The following is an 18,153-nucleotide window of genomic DNA, read 5'->3' on the forward strand; positions in this document are numbered from 1 at the left end:
TGGGATCTGACCTGGGACCTAGGAGTTGGGTCTCGAGTTGAGGTCGGGAGTTGGACTCCAAATCAAGAATCATGAGTTGAATCTCGGATTAGTATCGGGAATCGATACTCGAGACTTGAATTAGGATGGAAAGTTGAGGTGTAAGTTTGAAAAAAAAGTTTTCGTATATTTTGGAGGCAAGTCACTTTCATTAAATTTGAGGTAAACAAGTTAATTTGGAAAACATTTAACAACAACCAAATATCAAAAATTGGAAATTTTCCTTGGTCCCAAACACACAAGGTACTCTGTTTTCCCCAAACTAACTGGATCCTTTTTTTAACCATAGTCTTCAACCTGCTGGTCCAAAATCAAACGATTGAGGTCCTACTTGCAACTATACTAGTCATTTCCCCTCCTTACCCGCCCACTGGCACTGACTGGCTCCTTCCATTTGCAGAGTGCAGATCCGCCTAAGCATTCATTCATTCAGCCAGCTCTTTTTCGCTCTCACTCCATGCATTTGATCCAAAAACGGTAACGCAATTCTTCACAATCAACAGTTATTACTCTTCAGATCTACACACAGTCTTGTATAGATCACACCCATAGCTGAAAAAGATGGATTCAAAGCCTTCCCCATCATCGGGAAGGTACGAAAATAGCAAGAAACCATATTTGTCGAAATCAGTATCCGATGCTAATAGCCATAACCAAAGCTTAGCATCAATTCTTAACAACCCACATGCTGGAAAATCAGATGGATGGTGGTGGTCATCAAATTCCTCATCCCTTCCCGTCGTTCCTGAATTCACCCCCCTAAACCCACTTCCAAAACCCGGATCTGATATAGCCAGAACCGATTTTCTCCCTTACATTACATCCTTTTCCGACCCTTTTGCTCGTTTTCACGATATCCAACAGCACAGTAAATCCAGCCTCCTCGACGATCAAAATGGTGAAAATGCCCTTGTCGCATGTCTTCGAGAAGTGCCCTCTTTGTACTTCAAAGAAGATTTTCAGTTAGAGGATGGTGCCACATTTAAAGCTGCCTGCCCATTTAGGACTACGGCTGAGAATTTGGTTATGCAAGAAAAGTTGTCACAGTATTTGGATGTAGTGGAGCTGCATTTGGTGAGGGAGATCTCTTTGCGTTCAAGCTCGTTTTTTGAGGCACAAGGGCAACTGGAGGATCTGAATTCAAAGATAGTTGAAGGGTGTAAGAGGATCAGGGAATTGAAAGAGACAATAAGGCTACTGGATACTAATTTGGTGGGGCCTGCAAGAAAGTTGCAGGAGCTGAATGTAAAGAGGAGTGATTTGGTTGCTCTTCAGAACAAGCTGAAGCTCATTATATACGTTAATCAAGCTTTGTCAACTCTCAATTTGGTATGTTTGGTTCCGGAACATCTTTAGTTCTATATCTGTTTCTTAATTCTGCCAACAATCTGCACTTATGCTTACATTATGGATAATGCCACTAACTGTTATCTAGAGAATAGATGAAGTCGGAGAAGTTTCATGGAGACTATGTGAAAATGATAGTGGATAAACAGTTTTTATGATCTTCTTTGATAGAAGAAAGAAGTTGTACTTATGTAGCTCCTCATATATAACACGGTCCAGAAGTTGAAGGTATTGGAGGAAACCCTCTTTTATGATGTTGTTAGAATAGTGTTAGTGAAATGTACTCTCTAGTTGACAGTTTTTGAAAAAATAGATTTATGATAGATGTATGAAAACAGAGGATTGACAATTTCTTCTTAGGTGTAGCTTAAGGATAGGTTATAAAATTATGACAATAAAACTCTTTATCTTTTAGAAATCTTGTTTTTTTCTTTGTGGCAACTTGAATCTCAATGGTGATTGGGTAGGTCCTGGTAGTTCAACTTAAGGTTAGAAATGAAAGAGTGAGTAGAGGCCGTGATAAAAAATAAAAGAGTGAGAAAGAGGCCCTGTTAAAAATTAAAAGAGTGAGAAGAGGCCCTGATATAAAAAATGATAAAAGTGAGTAGAGGTCTTCCATGAAAGAAAGGTAAGAACAAACTAGTTACAATAAAAAGGCGAGCAAAGAGAAAACCTCTTAAAAATACAATCTTGCACTTAGAAATTGACCCTATGACACACTAAAGCAAAGTGACAATCAAATGGAAGAATACATGGAACTTTCTTAGTGTCCTGTTAACATTAACTTCAGTAATATTAAAGCTTTTGGTGGAGATGCCAAACATAGATGCATATAAGATTATAATTGTTTTGATATTGGAGAAATCCCCTGTGACTTCTGCCCGTCTTTAGTTGGCGCAAAGGTTTGAAATTTCGAGGAGTATGACCTCACCACTCTACCTTCCTCCCAACTTAAATACTAGCACGCAATAGGGATCGAATCCATAAATGTGCCCTAATCCACATATCACGTGCTGTTTTCTTACTACTAAACCAAAGCCTCAGGACATTTTTTTTGGATTATAATTAGGGGATTAAAAATGTAACTTGTTTCTTGTTTTTGGGTGGGTCTTCCATGGAAGAGAAGTAAAGATGAAAGACCCGAGGTTAATCTCTACATGGCTTACACCCAAAGTTAGGGATGAGGATAAGGAAGAAAAAGTGTATACCAACATGATTGAGAGAGAGGAGTAAAGACTTGAATGGGTCAAGTGTAAACTTCTCCCGACAAGTTTTTGGGAGGAGATAGTGATATAGAATTAAATAGATTGTTTTTAGATATCTACTATGTTGGAATTGCAAGAATTGGCAAAGCTGGAGGAAATTTCATGGAGGCAAAGATCCAAATTCTTGTGGATAAAGGCTGGTGATAAAAATATAAAGTTCTTTCACAAGATTGCAAATGCTTATAGAAGATACAATAAATTGAGAACCCAAAAGTTTGGGGAACTGGTGGAAGACCAGGAGGAGATCAAAGGGAAATCGTCACTTTTTACAACAATTTGTACATGGAGTATGAGAAGTGGAGCCCAACCTACTACTCAGATTGTTCCAGCATATCTGAAGAGGACATTGAGTGCTACAATGCCTTTTCTCTGTGGAAGAGGTCTAGAAAACCATTAGAAGTTGTGAAGGAGAAAAGGCTTTGGGACTAGATGGATAGAACATGGCCTTGAGAAATAAATAACATTAGAAGCTTAGGGTGTAAAGTTCATTAGCCATTGAGAAATAAATAACATTTCATGAAACAATATATAAAGTATTAACATTATTTATAAAAATTAATATATTTAATTATAAACTTTATGTATATAATTTATTGCTTTGGTTCGGCTTTTTCTTCGGGTCGTTTTTAATAAAGTCTTACCAAATCAAATACTATCGTTTTAAAAAAAAAATTAAAACTAAGTCAAACCAAAATAAAATTTGGTTTATTTAATTGGTTTGGTTCGGTTTACGTTTGGATCAGTATTTAACCAAACCGAGAACACTCCTAACAACATGTACAACTCGTAAATGAATCTACTAGTCCACTGCATCCAAGATGGAGCATGGTACAATTGAAAATCTTGCCACAAAATTCTCGATCATATTATCTCAAGAAGAGATTGTTTTGTTATTGCTATCACTTGGTTAGTGATAAAGAGAGCATGCTTAACACAAGAAGTTCTACAGAAGAGTAAAGAGAGCATGTTTTACAAATTTCCTATCAACTCTACAATTTGATCTACATCCACTATACATAATTGTTTACACCAAAAAAGTAAAGATACTAAGCAATTCCATTTTCCTTTGTGAATGGAATTGGATCTATCTTCAAAACATCTTCCATTCCTTCCATTCCTTTCTCTCCACACAGACCACCATATACATGATGGTATCAATTCCCACCATTTCTTTTGAGTCTTGCTTCCCCCTCTTCTGCTCCAACAACTGAATAGATTAGCTGTGCTCTGGTACGACCCAACTTTGACTGGTGATGTTGAGAAAAAGTTCCTACAGCTGTGCTGTGAACTTACAATGTAGGCATAGGTGACTCTTTGTTTCCCCAGTTAGATTACATAGAAAACATCTTGGTACTAGTGTCCTTCCTTTCTTCTGAAGGACTCCTTGGGATAGGCATGCTTTTCTGATTACTAACCAGGTGAAACTTTGCACTTTTGTGGGAATTAAACCTCTCCAAATATTCTTCCTTTGATATTGAGCACTTCTAGATCTTCCATGTCTCCCTACCTTATAGGCACAGTTAACTGTGAACTTGCCCTCCTTGTTGTGTTTCCAGATAACCCTGTCTGTTGCATTTGCGTCAAGGCTAGTACCCCCCAATTTTTCCAGTAATGAGGCCACTCTCTCTATTTCCCAATCATTCAAAAGTCTTCTGAAGGATAAGTTCCATCCTTGTGTACCAGCAATCACATACCTTGGCATCAGGATTGCTGCAAATGGAGAAGAGGTCCGGAAATGATTCACTCAAAGGGGTCTGATTAATCCAACCATCTCTCCAAAATTTTAAGCTGTTGCCGCTTCCCACTTTTAGAATCAGATTTTCTTCCATAAAGCTCCATAATACTCTTATTTTATGTTATGTTGGAATTTGAAATAAGAGTAATATGTTAATATTTTTTTTTTGAATTTATGGTTTATTTTGAGTTCCAATTTATTTCCTTTAGTAGTATGGACGTGCTATTTCACATTACATGCCATTCATTTTTCAGTTAGAATTGATAGATTATTTTTTTGGTCAAACATTTGAATAATTTTATGAAATTATATTTATAACATTGATCTTTTTGTCAAACATCATGCAATCTATGATGTTCTTTCAAAATGTTTACTTTTTAGTTTTATAAATCTATTAAATTTAATTTGAAAAATATATATTTATTAAATAACATATTTTCAAGAGACAATATGTAACTTAAATACCTAGTTTAATATCATTTATAAAGGCACCTATTTGTCAAATATTAAATTTTATTTTATAAATTTAATTTGTATAATTGCCCTTGTGAAACCAAACATTACACTTGTTATTACATTATGGCAAACAAACAGGTTGTCGTAATTACTATATTGTGTAATTACTAGGCTGTGTAATCACTACCCTAGTAATTACACCAATTTCAATTACCTAGGTTTTCCAAACAAACCCTAAAATGTCCCTACACGAGCCCTATCCCCAATATTATTCTCTTTGACCTTGAATGAGATATTTTTCAAAAAATAATCCTATCCCTTTATGATATTTCTCTACAAGCCACAACCAAAAGGCAAAATGATCTCTCTAGTTCTCCACCACTCTTCCGCAATGCCATATTTATCAACTATCACCCCCATCCGCTAAGCTTGTACCTCCACCCCAAACCTCCAAAGCCATTTGCCCAATAAAGCTTTATTAAAGACCTTTAAATCTTTAATTCCAAGGCCTCCCCATTTTTTAGGGGACCTATGTATAAAAGATGATTTCTACAGTTGATGATCTCCACGGTCGAACCCCCCCTCTTATTCCTCCAGTTATGGAGGGACTGAATTCGATGTTAAAACGCTGCTGATTTGTGATGGATTAAAGGCTTTGCAGCAAATCATCGGAGCTCTACTTCCCTGGAAATATCACATTTTATTGCAGATGATGCTCTTATCTTGTGATGCTATGACTGATCAAGTGCTCTATTTAAGAATTATACTGTCGGTTTTTGAGTTGGTTTCTGGGCTGCATGTGAACTTCTAACAGAGTCATCTCTTCCCTATAAACGAGGTCCTAATCTTCAGTTCCTTGCTGATATTTTAGGTTGTGTGGCATCAGTTCTCTTCCTACTACATACCTTGGCCTTCCTTTGGGTGCTTAAGGCAAGCTCTATTGCAATCTGGAAGGGAATGGAAAAAATGCGAGAGGAAGTTGTTGGCTACTTGGCTTGGAAGAGACAATACTTGTCTCTTAGGAGTCGTTTGGTAGGATGTATTAATTAAAATAGTCCTTGGATTAAAATTTAATCCATCCAATACAATGTTTGGTAGCACATTTCAACTCAAACCCACCTAATACATGGATAACTTAATACTCCATATGTGGTCTTATCTAATACCAAGGATACCTAGGGATTACTAATACCATGTTTAATAAGCCTTGGATAAGGCAACAAAATGACTGAACTGCCCCTCAATTTCTTTATACACACTTCAGAATTGGTAAAGAAACACAAGATGGACCATGTGAATTGTTTTCCAGCCTCCTCTTTTTTTAGCCTCCTTCTCTTGATATCATGTATTAGTTCCATTGGTTTTGAATTAAATATAAAATTCGACATGCCAAAATGGTGGTATCTGCAACCTTTTGACAATACCAATAATTCAACTAATTTAAGCGAGCCTGAGTTGTCTGGCCTTCTGCATTTGCTCATTGCACTTATCTTGTATGGTTATTTAATTCCCAGATCCCTCTATAACAATTCGTTTCTCGAAACAGTCATATTTGAGGGGATAGGATTATGTGATGAGTAATATTTGCCAATGGAATGCACTGAAGCTCACCAACGGAATGAACATGAAAATATGTCAAAATGCTATACATAAAATAAAAAATCACATGATAATTCAAGGGTATAATTGGAAATAAGCTTCATGTAGAGTCTTAAACCACACACAAGATTAGGTTGGAAATAATGAACCAAACACATGATAAAAACAGATAAGTCCTGGTGGCATTCAAGACTTCAAATGGCATTGGAAGCAAATCTGGAGGATCAAAGTGCCACACAAAGTGGCATGCTTTACATGGCTACTAGCCAATGAAGCACTTTTGACATTGGATAATGTGGCCAAGAGAGGAATCTCTCTATGCAACAGATGTTCCTTATGTGGTAAGGCTAATGAGACAGTGAGACATCTCTTCTTACATTGCAACTTTACTGAGCAGCTGTGGCAGATTTTCCTTAATCTCAGAGGCATATCTTGGTGTATGCCTAGCAAGATTGATGAGACTCTATTCAGTTGGGAGATGGCTGGAGTTGGGGCTACAAACAGAGAAAGATGGAGGATGATCCCTGCTAGTATTTGGTGGACTATATGGAGGGAGAGAAACGAGAGATGTTTTGAGAATAGGAACAACAACCTGCAGGAAGTAAAGCTTAAGTGTATTTTGTTGTTTTGCTTTTGGTGTACAAATGTCTACTCCAATGAAACTGAGTCAATCGTAGATGTTTTAGGATCCATTTAGATTTGGTTCAGTTTTTGGATAGATTATACTTCCTTTCTGCTTTTGTAAATATGGTTTTTCAGTACTACCTAAGTACTAAATGAAATACAAATGTTACCAGTTTCAAAAAAAAAGAAAAATCCCTGCATTACTAATCCCTACATTGCTAATCCCTGCATTATCACTTTTTCTACCAAACGACCCCTTAGCGTCGTGTTTTTTTTTTTTTTGGTTGAGAAGTTAACATCTCTATTATCAACAACGGAAGCTACACCAGAGGTGTACTTTCAGTATTAGTTACAAGTAGTAGCTAAAGGAAGCAAAACCTACCACCTAACCTCTTGAACAACCTAAGATGCTAGAAATGTTCTCTGTCTCTTTGGGAAATTCATGAATACACCAAAAATAGATAAAACACTAAACAATTCATTTTCAGTTTCTGGAAAGTGTTACTCTTATCTTCATAACATCTCTGGTTTCTCTCCTTCCATATTGACCACCAGATACAAGCTGGGACAATCTTCCATGTCTCTCTGTGTCCTGACAAATTACCATGTCTGTTCCAGCAAGCCAGAACTTCTGATGTTCCTTGGCATGGTCAGTCTGAGCCCTCTCAACTTGATGTAGAACTGCCAAACTTGTTCTGTCACTTTACAGTGTAAGAAAAGTTGAATATGGTCTCAGCTTCAGATTCACAAAAAAAAAATCAGTTTGTCTTGTGTTAATACAGCTTGCCTGGCCATCAACCAGAGAAAACATGCCACCTTGTAAGGTGTCTTAACTTTCCAGATCATCTTCCAAGGGCAGGAACCAGCTTGAGGACTTGTTTTGCTGTTGCATCTATAGGCAGATTTGACTGAGAATCTCCCCTACTTGTCCTTCAGCCACTAATCTCGCTACCTTGGTAGAAAATTCCTTGAACTGTTCAATGTTATGTTAGAAGGCTATCAACCTTTCCATTTCCCAGTCATTGAACATTCTCGTAAAGTTGAGATTTGATCCTTGATTATCTCTGACTTCCAGTATTATTGCTCCCTGTTGTTGATTCAGAAGGTATATTTGAGGGAATACAATCTTCTAAGGTTTATGACCAATCCACATCACTCCAAAAGGCAATGAAACAAAGGAGCAAACATATATCTTATTTGTGTGATGCTTTGATAGCTAGATTATTTTGGAACTTTTGGACTTCTGTTGAAAAGTGCTGATGTATTGTATATCAAACATGGAGTTGTATTGTACTTCCTGAGATTAGTTCATAAGTAGCTGCAAATAGGTGTTGTTCCCTCTTTTCACTTTTTGGTTTGTGTAAACGAACGTTTGCAAAGGAAGGAAAGAACGTGTGAAGGAAAGGTGAATATCGTATACACAGAACATTGGATTTAGGTACAGCTTAGTAGAAGAATGAGAACCGTGGTTCTGCGAAGGAAGCAGGATGTTCACTGGGATATGGAGACATTCAGGTCTTAAAAAGATTCTAATGTATTCAAAGTGGAAAAAACCGATTGCTATGTTTGTTCCTTGAGCGGTTAACTGAGGAGGTTCTATTGGCCAACTAAACGTCTGTGTGTTGGGTCTTGAATAAAAGGTAAAAAGAACTCAGGAGACCTGCATGAAGAGGGAAATGTTGGAACAGGGTTATCATTTTATCTCTCACATGCCTGAAACATATATAAATCCTGAATTCTTTAGTTTGGGCCTGCAGGAAGAGCGTACGGGAACCCGACGTGCCTCAACACGCCACTAGTTTGACTCCTTATATCAATTACGAGAAGAGGGTTTTCTTAAGCCAAGTGAAAATTCACTATAGGTATTCCATTTGGATGGTGTAGTGCGAGGTTGAAGATTTTATCTGTATCTCACTCCTCGTATCATTCAAAATTTTAAGATATTTTCCCTTATGTTTTCATGCTTGCATGGACAAGCAGTGGTCATCTTTTACCAGGTCACCATGTGACAGCCATTTGAATCTTTGCTTTTTTGTAATTTTAATGTTTTTTGGCATGAGAAATTTGGGATGCTACTCCATTTGTCTATTGACATCATAACAAAGGAGTGATTACTACCAAGTATTCTTCTATTCTGATTTTCATGTTTTGGTGTGTGATTTGCCTTTTTATTACAGTATTTTGAATCCTTGTATGAAGAACAAGGACAGGTTGTACTTCTGGATATGTAATTATGGATTTCAGCACAACCTTTGGGTTGATGAATACACTGTTACCTTTCTCAATATTAATCCGAGTTAGCTCTTCATCTGTGTTCAGACTTATCCTTAAGCTATTGGAAGTGATATTTTCAACTTCATGGTATTTATCTAACAGCTATTTTATACAGCTAGTTGCATCTGCAGATTGTGCTGGAGCTTTAGATGTTACAGATGACTTGCAACATTTATTGGTATGTGAATTCGTGTTCAATTCCATTCTTAGCCTTTTCTATATATTGACTATGTCACTCTAGATTCTTCTTGGATTTCATTGAGGTTGTACCTTTTCTCTCTCTCTCAATCTCTTTCTATCCTTTCGAAGCAGCAATACATCAAACTTCGGAAATCCGTTCAGTTTATAATGCTTTGATTTTTATTATTGGCTTAAAATGCTAAATTACATAAAAAATTAGAGAAAATTACAGCCCAATACCTTTGAGCCACCATCTAGTTTACAAATTATGTTCACAGTGTATAGGTAGTGTATACTTTATACTAATATACATACCTCTACATATAATATACATCCGTATTCACCCACATACATATAATTTACGTACATATACACACATTATACAACCGAGTGTATATGTAGTGTATACTTCGGCCATGTTCGGTAAACTAGATGGTCTAATAGTATATATTGGTAACTATCACTAAAATTTATCTATGGATTTTGAACATTGCAAATGCTTATGATGGAAGATGTTCTAACTGTCAAATGATTTACTTCTTGATAGGATGGAGATGAACTGGCTGGTTTACATTGCTTTCGACACCTTCGTGATGAATTAACTACTTCAATCGATTCTATCAATAGGTTAGTCTATTCAAGTTAGATTTTTAATCAGTTTCTTGGATTTGCTGACTTCATTTTATTATGGTTTTTGCAATTTTTCTAAGAAAAGTTGCATCTTCCGTTGTAAAATTTGGTGCATTTATCTCTTGATATGTTCTTATTGAGATGCTTGTGCTTCCAAGATAGGATTCAATAGTTTATCCAACAAATAAACTAAGTTCAGGACATAACCATCCTTTGCATAATTAATTTGCCCATCTGTTTCTACTCAGAATTGAAAGTTGTACCTACTGCTTCTTTATTTCTTATTTTCCCAAGCACTTGGCGAGCGGATCTATTATGCTAGTATTCCCTTGAATCACCTTTTGGCATACTTTTCCTTGTAAAAAAGGTACAATATAGCATTCTTTAGAATTGTCACTTACCAGATTCAATCTTGTAGCATTCTTTCAGCAGAATTTTTGCGTATAACCATACAAGAAACTGGCAACATGGATGCGGCAATTACATCAAAATTTAAAGCACGGGCAACCATTGCAATTAATGGAGAAGGCCATGAAGTAAGGGCCAAGTGTATTTTGTATTTTGATGTTATTGCTGCAGATTATTTTCGTTCTGTATGTTAGACTGGAAAGCTTGTCTCACTTTTGTAAAAGATACAGTACCCAGTAGTTTGCATAAAGAACAGGTGTTTTGACTCTTTATAAAACTCTAGTCGGAAGATGAAGGAATCCTACACAGCGGCTGTTCAAAACGTGCTACATGCTTGATTCTAATTGTAGTTTATATATTTTCTGTTTTTCAATAATCCAAATAAGTGGGGGTAGATGGGAGCGGAGGGTTTACATGTGTCCTCTTTATATCATCCTGAATTTCAATATATCGGTCGATAAGAAAGTTGTGGTATTAATGCCTACTATAGCAATGCTCTCCACTGCTGTGCCTTAGGCAACTTGCAACAGATCAAACTAAATTGATTTTGAAATATTGCAGGCTAAATTGGATGAAGAAGAAACCTCAAATTTCCGTGACCGGCTTCTTCCATTTGTTATTGGATTACTTAGAACTGTGAGTTTTCTCTCTGGTTAATCTGTGGCATCATTGCTTATCTGTGTTATTGAAGTTTTGGGTTGATCTCAATTTCCTCGAGGTGGAGACTATTCAATGTCATATCATGATCTAGGTGACCAGGTCATTGTTCAGTGTCTTCCGACGACTCACACATGCCACTTCAATTTATACTCCCTTAGAATCTCGGGTAATTTTGATGAAGCAAAAATGTGTGTAGAAATCTGGATCATATCATATTGAGAAGTGTTAAATTGTTACTCTAGCATGTTAGGTGAAGTATCGAGTTATGTAGGTCATAAGGTAAAAGGTAGGAATCAGATGCGAAGGAGCTCTGAACATAAAGAATAACATAGAGGATATTAGAAACGGTGAAAGCCGCTGGATAGATGGAGATTAAAGTTGGAATCTGCCAAACTCTTAATCTTTTGTTGTGAAAATATAACTGTTTTAAATGGAGCATGCAACAATGTACAACTGCTAGACTAAAAGATGGGGGTGGGTTTATTAGTTCGACGAGTATAAGTGAAGATTAATTTTATAGGTTGGCATAAGAAGGAAGGGGCTGAAAACTGCCTAGGATGATATAGTGGATAGAGGCTATGTAAACCTTTCGTCCCCATTCGTTCCATAGTTTTCTCCCTGTCTTTGTGTGTGTGTATGATTACTTATCATCAACTAGGCTCATTATCATGAGAGCCATCAAGTTTCATTATATGTGAACTAGAAAATATTATACTCTGGTCTTCTTTAATGGGTATAATTTATGGATCTATTTTCCTAAAGAAGCAGTGGAGGTCTGGTGCTCAAGGATAGCTGGTAAACCCATCAAGAAAATCTGGAATACAATTCCAGCACGCATTTTCTGTGTAGTATGGAAAGAAAGGAACAGCAGATATTTTAATGGTTTATCAACTTCAAATTTCAGTACTCAAGTCTAAATGTATTCTACTCTATAGTTGGTGCAAGCTCTCCCCTGTAAATTCCCCTGAACACTTTTTGGATTTTGTTAGCTCCCTGGAACTTTAACTAGTGCGTTTTGGAGCTAACTTATATCTTCGGTAATTCTGCATCCTCTTGATGCCATAATAGGAATTTCTTACTTCATCAAATAATAAATAACTTATTGATCTATTTTCGTGAATGTTTTTTGAGCATTTGGAGTTTTACACAGAAATTTTTGTACGAGCATTTTCATGTTTGAATTTTATAAATTCCAGGCAAAACTCCCTGCTGTGTTGAGAATATATCGTGACACTCTTACAGCTGACATGAAAACAGCCATTAAAACAGCAGTTGAAGAGCTGCTTCGTGTTCTGGTTGCTCAACCTTCAGATTCAGATTTTGTTGCAGGAGAGCGAGTAGCTGATACAGATGGTGGGTTAACAACTTAATATATCACAGCTACTTGACTTTGACGAGAAGAGCTTGATAGAAAAGTAAATTTTTTCAACTATATTGTGCGGATCCTCTAAAGATGCGTCCCACCCGTGTAAGATCCTCCAAAAATGCACTTTTTTGTGAAGGACCCGACATGGTCTTATGGCAATTTTGGAGTATTCGAGCAACATAGATTTTCAATAGGAAAAGGGTTTATTTCCTTTTTCTTTTAATTAGAAATCAAATGGTGCTAAGGAGGCTGATTCATTTTGGTCTGCACAGTTAGGGGAAGGGGGAATTGATGCTTTGGTTTTTGATTTCATGTATCTTCTGACTTAGGTGGGAGCTCATCTCTTGCCAGTAGATTGAGAAGCCTGGCACCAGAAAGTTTTGTTCAACTTTTAAAGGCAATTTTCATGATAGTGCAGGTAATGTGTACTTGCCATACCTTTCTCTGTTTATTTCGATTTGTGCTTGAATCAGGTGATGTTGCTTTTCTTTTTACACTTTTTGACATATGAAGAACTCCTTTAGTTATTGTGGAACAAACCCACCAATCAAGCATATAAAGTTCATTTTCATGCAATATATATTCCTAAAAGGATTCTATTGCAATGTTAATAAGATCCCTAGATCCTTTGGATCAATGCTTGAGTTGTTAATTTGTTCTAACCAATGATAAGTACCTGAGATCCTCATCTGGTTCAGACTCTTAATAATTAGTTGATTTGGTGGTTGCTTATATTGATTTCTGGATAAGTTGAACTGTGTGAGTTAGCATTTCTCTGCTTTATAGGCCAATTGCATATCTTATTGCGTCTAGTCTTGATTATGATGTTTTAAAGTTGTTACAATTTAACTTTCTGAGTTTTCTTCTCACAACCTCATTTCTTGGGGCTTGAATATGATCCCATTTAAGGTGTGTAGTTATCTTGAAAATGTCTTGAAAGAAACAACTAGTGCCATCTATAAGTAGAAGTCTTTTCGACAATGACTCACTTCATCATAGTCCAACCAACTATTCTGTACTCTTTTTGTCAGGTACCACTATCACCTCACCCCTCACTACCTCTTCACTACCATCATAGCTGCCAAAATTTACTATAGCTTGAATTTGAACTAAAGACCTAAATGATTAAGATAGTTGTTCCTGTAAAACATTTCATTTCAAAGATATTTTCTCTTAAAGCTGTTGTACACCCAACCTAAGGACCCTAACTTTGCAGGGGATTCTTTGGTTGGTGTTTACGAATTGGTAATTATACCCTTACTCCCAAACTAGATTGCTTTACCAATCTAGTTTTTGCCCTTTTTTTCTTTCTTTTTGTTATTTAATTTTGGTATGATGTAACTTGATATTTTTCTTTTAGTGAATGCAGGCGCACTTAGTCCAGGCTTCTGAAGTTAAAAAAACAATTGAGTGGATTATCTGCCATCTTGATGATCATTATGCTGCTGACTCAGTTGCTGCTGCAATTGCACTTGGAGCAGCAGCTGCAGAAACTGCTAGTGAAAGTGATGGTCAGATCACCACCTTTTCACAATTTTCTCCCCCAAGCAACTTTTCCAGGGTTTTTTCAATTCAGGAGAAGGGAAATGATGCAACAACCATGTCAAATTTGTCGAGAAATTTCAGGTTTATGTACATTCATTTGCTGTTATTCTTAGATGTTTGTGCTATTATGTTTTTATTTTCGTAACCTGTAGTGAGGGAAAAGCAACTTCTTGTTGTGTATTTGCTTGTTGAAAATATGTCCTTCAAACTGTGGGTATTCATAATTTCATATACATTTATTTGATAGATAATTACACATTTGGTCATTCTGTCATTGAAAAATTTCAAAATTGGTTCTCATAATATCCCAGTGGCATATGTAACTCCAAATTAATTTAATGTGCCTTTTGGTCTCCAAAAGAATTAATAAATTAGTGGATTTTTCGCTTCTAAACCATACATCATCCTTGTGTTATGCTAGTGCAGGTTATTTTGGTGGGTTTTGTTTTATAGTTTAAGAAAGACAGAATTTCAAATATCATAACAATATAGTGTATTCTCTCCAAAAAAAGTTTGAGTAAAAAGAAATAAAAATTTCCTTAAAATTGCTCTTGGCAATCACATAGTCCAGTCCAATCATTAAGAATCCATTACATTTGTAGTGGAGGTCAACAACAACACATTTCTATCAATAAAAGGTTTAATGTGTGTAGTCGGCCTTCATGAGGACTAAACTGAACTTTTGCCTGATAAACCAAGACCACAATTACCCATTTCGTATCTGTATGACAGATTTTTCCTTTAAGGACATCCAAATGGTTGACACATATATACAAGTAAGGATACCATATCCATTTTATTTAAAAAGATTACTTGATCCATCTACTGATTGCAGAAATTCAAATTCATTTAAACAAAGATGTAATGTTATTACAATGACTAATCAGCTTCAACTTCAATGATCCTTCCACTCTTATCGGTTTAATTTTACTCTAAGTTACTTCATTTAACCTATAGTCTAGTGAACCATGTCATTTAAGATAGGAAGGAAATATACCGTATTTCTTTTTCCAAAGTTGTTCTCATACTTTGTTCCTAGCATTCTATGTTGGTGGAAGCACATACCTCATCTGGAAAGCATGTTAACTGGCTGCTGAAATTTTCTTGGCAGTTCTTTTTTTTTCTTCCTTTTTTATTTGTTCTTTCCTTATTTAGCTGGTTTCTGTTGGGAATGTTCCAATCCGGACTACAAAAGATTTTATTTGATCTACCCTTCAGGATGGCCCAGTGGTTTGGGCTTGGGACTTCTATGTTGGAGGTCTCAAGTTCAAAACCCCTTGCCAGCGAAAGCAAGGGTGGGCCGAGCTCGTCTAACTGGGCTTGCCTAGTGCGGGTTACCTCTCCTATGTGGTTTGCGAGCTATTGCATAGGAACGGGGGTTTTACCCTGTTCGCACCCAAAGGGTAGTTGCTGCGGGTTTCCCTTGTCATAAAAAAAGATTTTATTTGATTTGGTTCTATTACTAGTATTTAGGGCATTGAATGAGTCGAGTTTTTTTCACCCAAGGGTGTGACCCTGGGTCAATGAAGTGGGTTGAAAACTATGAGGTCTCAAATTCAAATTCCAACAAAGCCAAAAACACTAGCGCAATTTCTTTTTATCTGTACAAGCTTGGTAGACAAGGTTATTTGGTACCTGTGCTGGTGGAAAGTAGCCCATGTAATTAGTTAAGATGCGGGCAAGCTGGCCCGAACAACATTTATTGAAAAAAATGAGTCAGTTGTTTGCAAAACAAATTTCAAATTCACTTGTATTAACTCGAGTGATTATTTAGCTCTTAAAATCAATCATGAATAAGAAATGGAGCTTAACCTTATAATGCTACTTGGGTGTAGCAATAACAAACTAATTATGCGGATATACTATATTTTATTGAATTTTATAATTATTTTTGAACATTAAGCTTGAAATTTTCTTTTTGATGTGATTTTTATTGATTTTCAGCTTATCTTACTAAGTTGAGTAGCTTGGTAGAAAGTAGTTATAAGAGTATATCTAAGGTGCTTTCCAATAAACTAAAAAGGTTTAAATGTGACAGTATCTACTTCACAGAATGCTTTTGTGAAAGAAAGACAAATCCTAGATGTAGCTTTGGTGACAAATGAAGTGGTTGATTTGAGAAGAAAGCAAGGAAACTGAAGATTTTGTGCAAATTGGATCTTCAGAAAGCCTTTGATCATATCATTTTCAAAGAAAAAGAAAGCCTTTGATCACATCAAATTGGGGGCTTAAATGTGACAGTATCTATTTTTTTTTTTGAGAAGGAAAAAAATAAAAAATAAAAATAAAATTCGGCCTTTTGGCTAAAGATCAATTGTAGTATCTATTTCACAAAATGCTTTTGTGAAAGAAAGACAAATCCTAGATGCAACTTTGGTGACAAATGAAGTGGTTGATTTGAGAAGAAAGCAAGGGGAACTATGGATTTTGTGCAAATTTGATCTTGAGAAAGCCTATGATCACGTCAACTGGGAGTTTCTTGATTTCATTATGCTGAAGATGGGCTTTGGGACAAGATGGGGGATGTGGATAAGTTTTTGTATTTCAATAGTTAGGTTCTCAGAATTGCAACTCATGTGGTTTTCTCAGTAGTTTGAGAGGTGTGAGGCAGGGAGTTCTGCTATTTGCTATCACCTAAGTTGTTCATACTAGTTATGGAAGCAATGAGTAGGATATGGATAGAGCTGTGATGAGAGGTTACCTTGAGGGGGGTTCATCTTTACATCGGATGGGGGCAAGGTACAGTAAGGGGTTCATCTTTATTAGCTGACGACACTTTAGTGATTTGTGATGTTGACAGGACTCATGTGGAGTATTTCAGAAAGTATTGACATGGTTCCAGGTGGTGTCGGGCTTAAAGATTGATCTCAGGAAATGTGAAAATAATCCAAGTTGGTGAGATGGTGAACATTGAGATCTTAGCACAAGTGTCAAAGTCAAACTGTAGGGTGAGAGAACTTCCTACTACTCATCTTGGTCACCCACTAGGAGCATCTAACAAGGAACAACTTGGAACCCGGTTTTTAAGAGGGTTGAAAAGAGACCCACGCTATGTAAACTTTCGAGAATTCCTACATACTTTATGTATGTCTTGGATGCATGCTTCTGTTAGCGTTACAAAGAAGTTGAAACATTCTTAGAGGGACTATCTATAGGATTCTCAAGTAGGGAGGAAAAGTTTCACCAGGTATAATTTTGAGACTGTCACGACACTCAAGTGTTGGGGTGGACTTGGGATGAAGATTTAAAGGTTTTCATCAAGGCGCTATTGGAAAAATGGTTATGAAGATTTGGATACAGGAGAGCGCTCTATGGAGGGGGTGATTGCCGAGAAATACAGAGTCTTAGAAGGAGGACTAAAAATATCACTCTTCCTTGTGGGCGTGGGCTTTAGAAGGAAATCTTAAAGGGGTGGGACGAGTTTATGGGAATACATCTTCAGTGTAGGAGATGGGAGTGGGTAAGTTTTTGGAGACACAGGTGGTGCGGGAACAATTCTTTGAGTATTACTTTATCTAATATGTTGAGGATTTCATGCCAAAAGGAGATGTCGGTACAACAATATACAAAGGCTTCAAGGTGGAGAAGTTCATTGGCATTTGGTGTAAACAAGATATGATAGGGGATATAGGACTTTTTGCTGACTTTATAGGTAATTTGTAATCTCCCATAGGGTAGTTTGATATGCTTTGATGAGATTGTAAGTGACCTATGCTCATCATTTGTTTGATGATGAGCCTTTTGTGAATACACAGTTACCTTTATCTCAAAAAAAAAATGAGTTACTTAACTAACAAAGTATCACATTGGATAGCCATGATGTATGAAGATGGGGATGGGGAATAATATCTTCTCTGTTAAGTCCTTTTGTGAGAATCTTTTGGATAGGGAGGGTTCATTTTCATACTTCTAAGTGTGGATCCCTAGGGTACAAAGAAAGGTGTGCCTTTTCTCTTGGTTAGCTACAAGAGGGGTAATATTGATGGTGGATAGTATGAGGAATAGGAGGATACAATGAAAGGTGT

The 18,153-nt window shown here is 36.6% G+C and overlaps 1 protein-coding gene across 1 annotated transcript in view; it reads left to right on the top strand.

The window, feature by feature from the left end:
• Positions 1-380: 380 nt before the first annotated feature.
• The window catches only part of LOC125846649 (vacuolar protein sorting-associated protein 54, chloroplastic-like), a 37,950-nt gene continuing 20,177 nt past the window's right edge, over positions 381-18,153 (top strand). The window contains exons 1-8 of the mRNA XM_049526208.1: positions 381-1,368; positions 9,455-9,517; positions 10,067-10,146; positions 10,568-10,685; positions 11,119-11,193; positions 12,414-12,570; positions 12,913-13,001; positions 13,953-14,209. Of these exons, the coding sequence (XP_049382165.1) occupies positions 601-1,368; positions 9,455-9,517; positions 10,067-10,146; positions 10,568-10,685; positions 11,119-11,193; positions 12,414-12,570; positions 12,913-13,001; positions 13,953-14,209 (1,607 nt within the window). The 5' untranslated portion in view covers positions 381-600. The remainder of the gene's footprint in view (positions 1,369-9,454; positions 9,518-10,066; positions 10,147-10,567; positions 10,686-11,118; positions 11,194-12,413; positions 12,571-12,912; positions 13,002-13,952; positions 14,210-18,153) is intronic.

The sequence above is a fragment of the Solanum stenotomum genome, chromosome 12 (genome assembly GCF_019186545.1).
Source record: "Solanum stenotomum isolate F172 chromosome 12, ASM1918654v1, whole genome shotgun sequence".
NCBI lineage: Eukaryota > Viridiplantae > Streptophyta > Magnoliopsida > Solanales > Solanaceae > Solanum > Solanum stenotomum.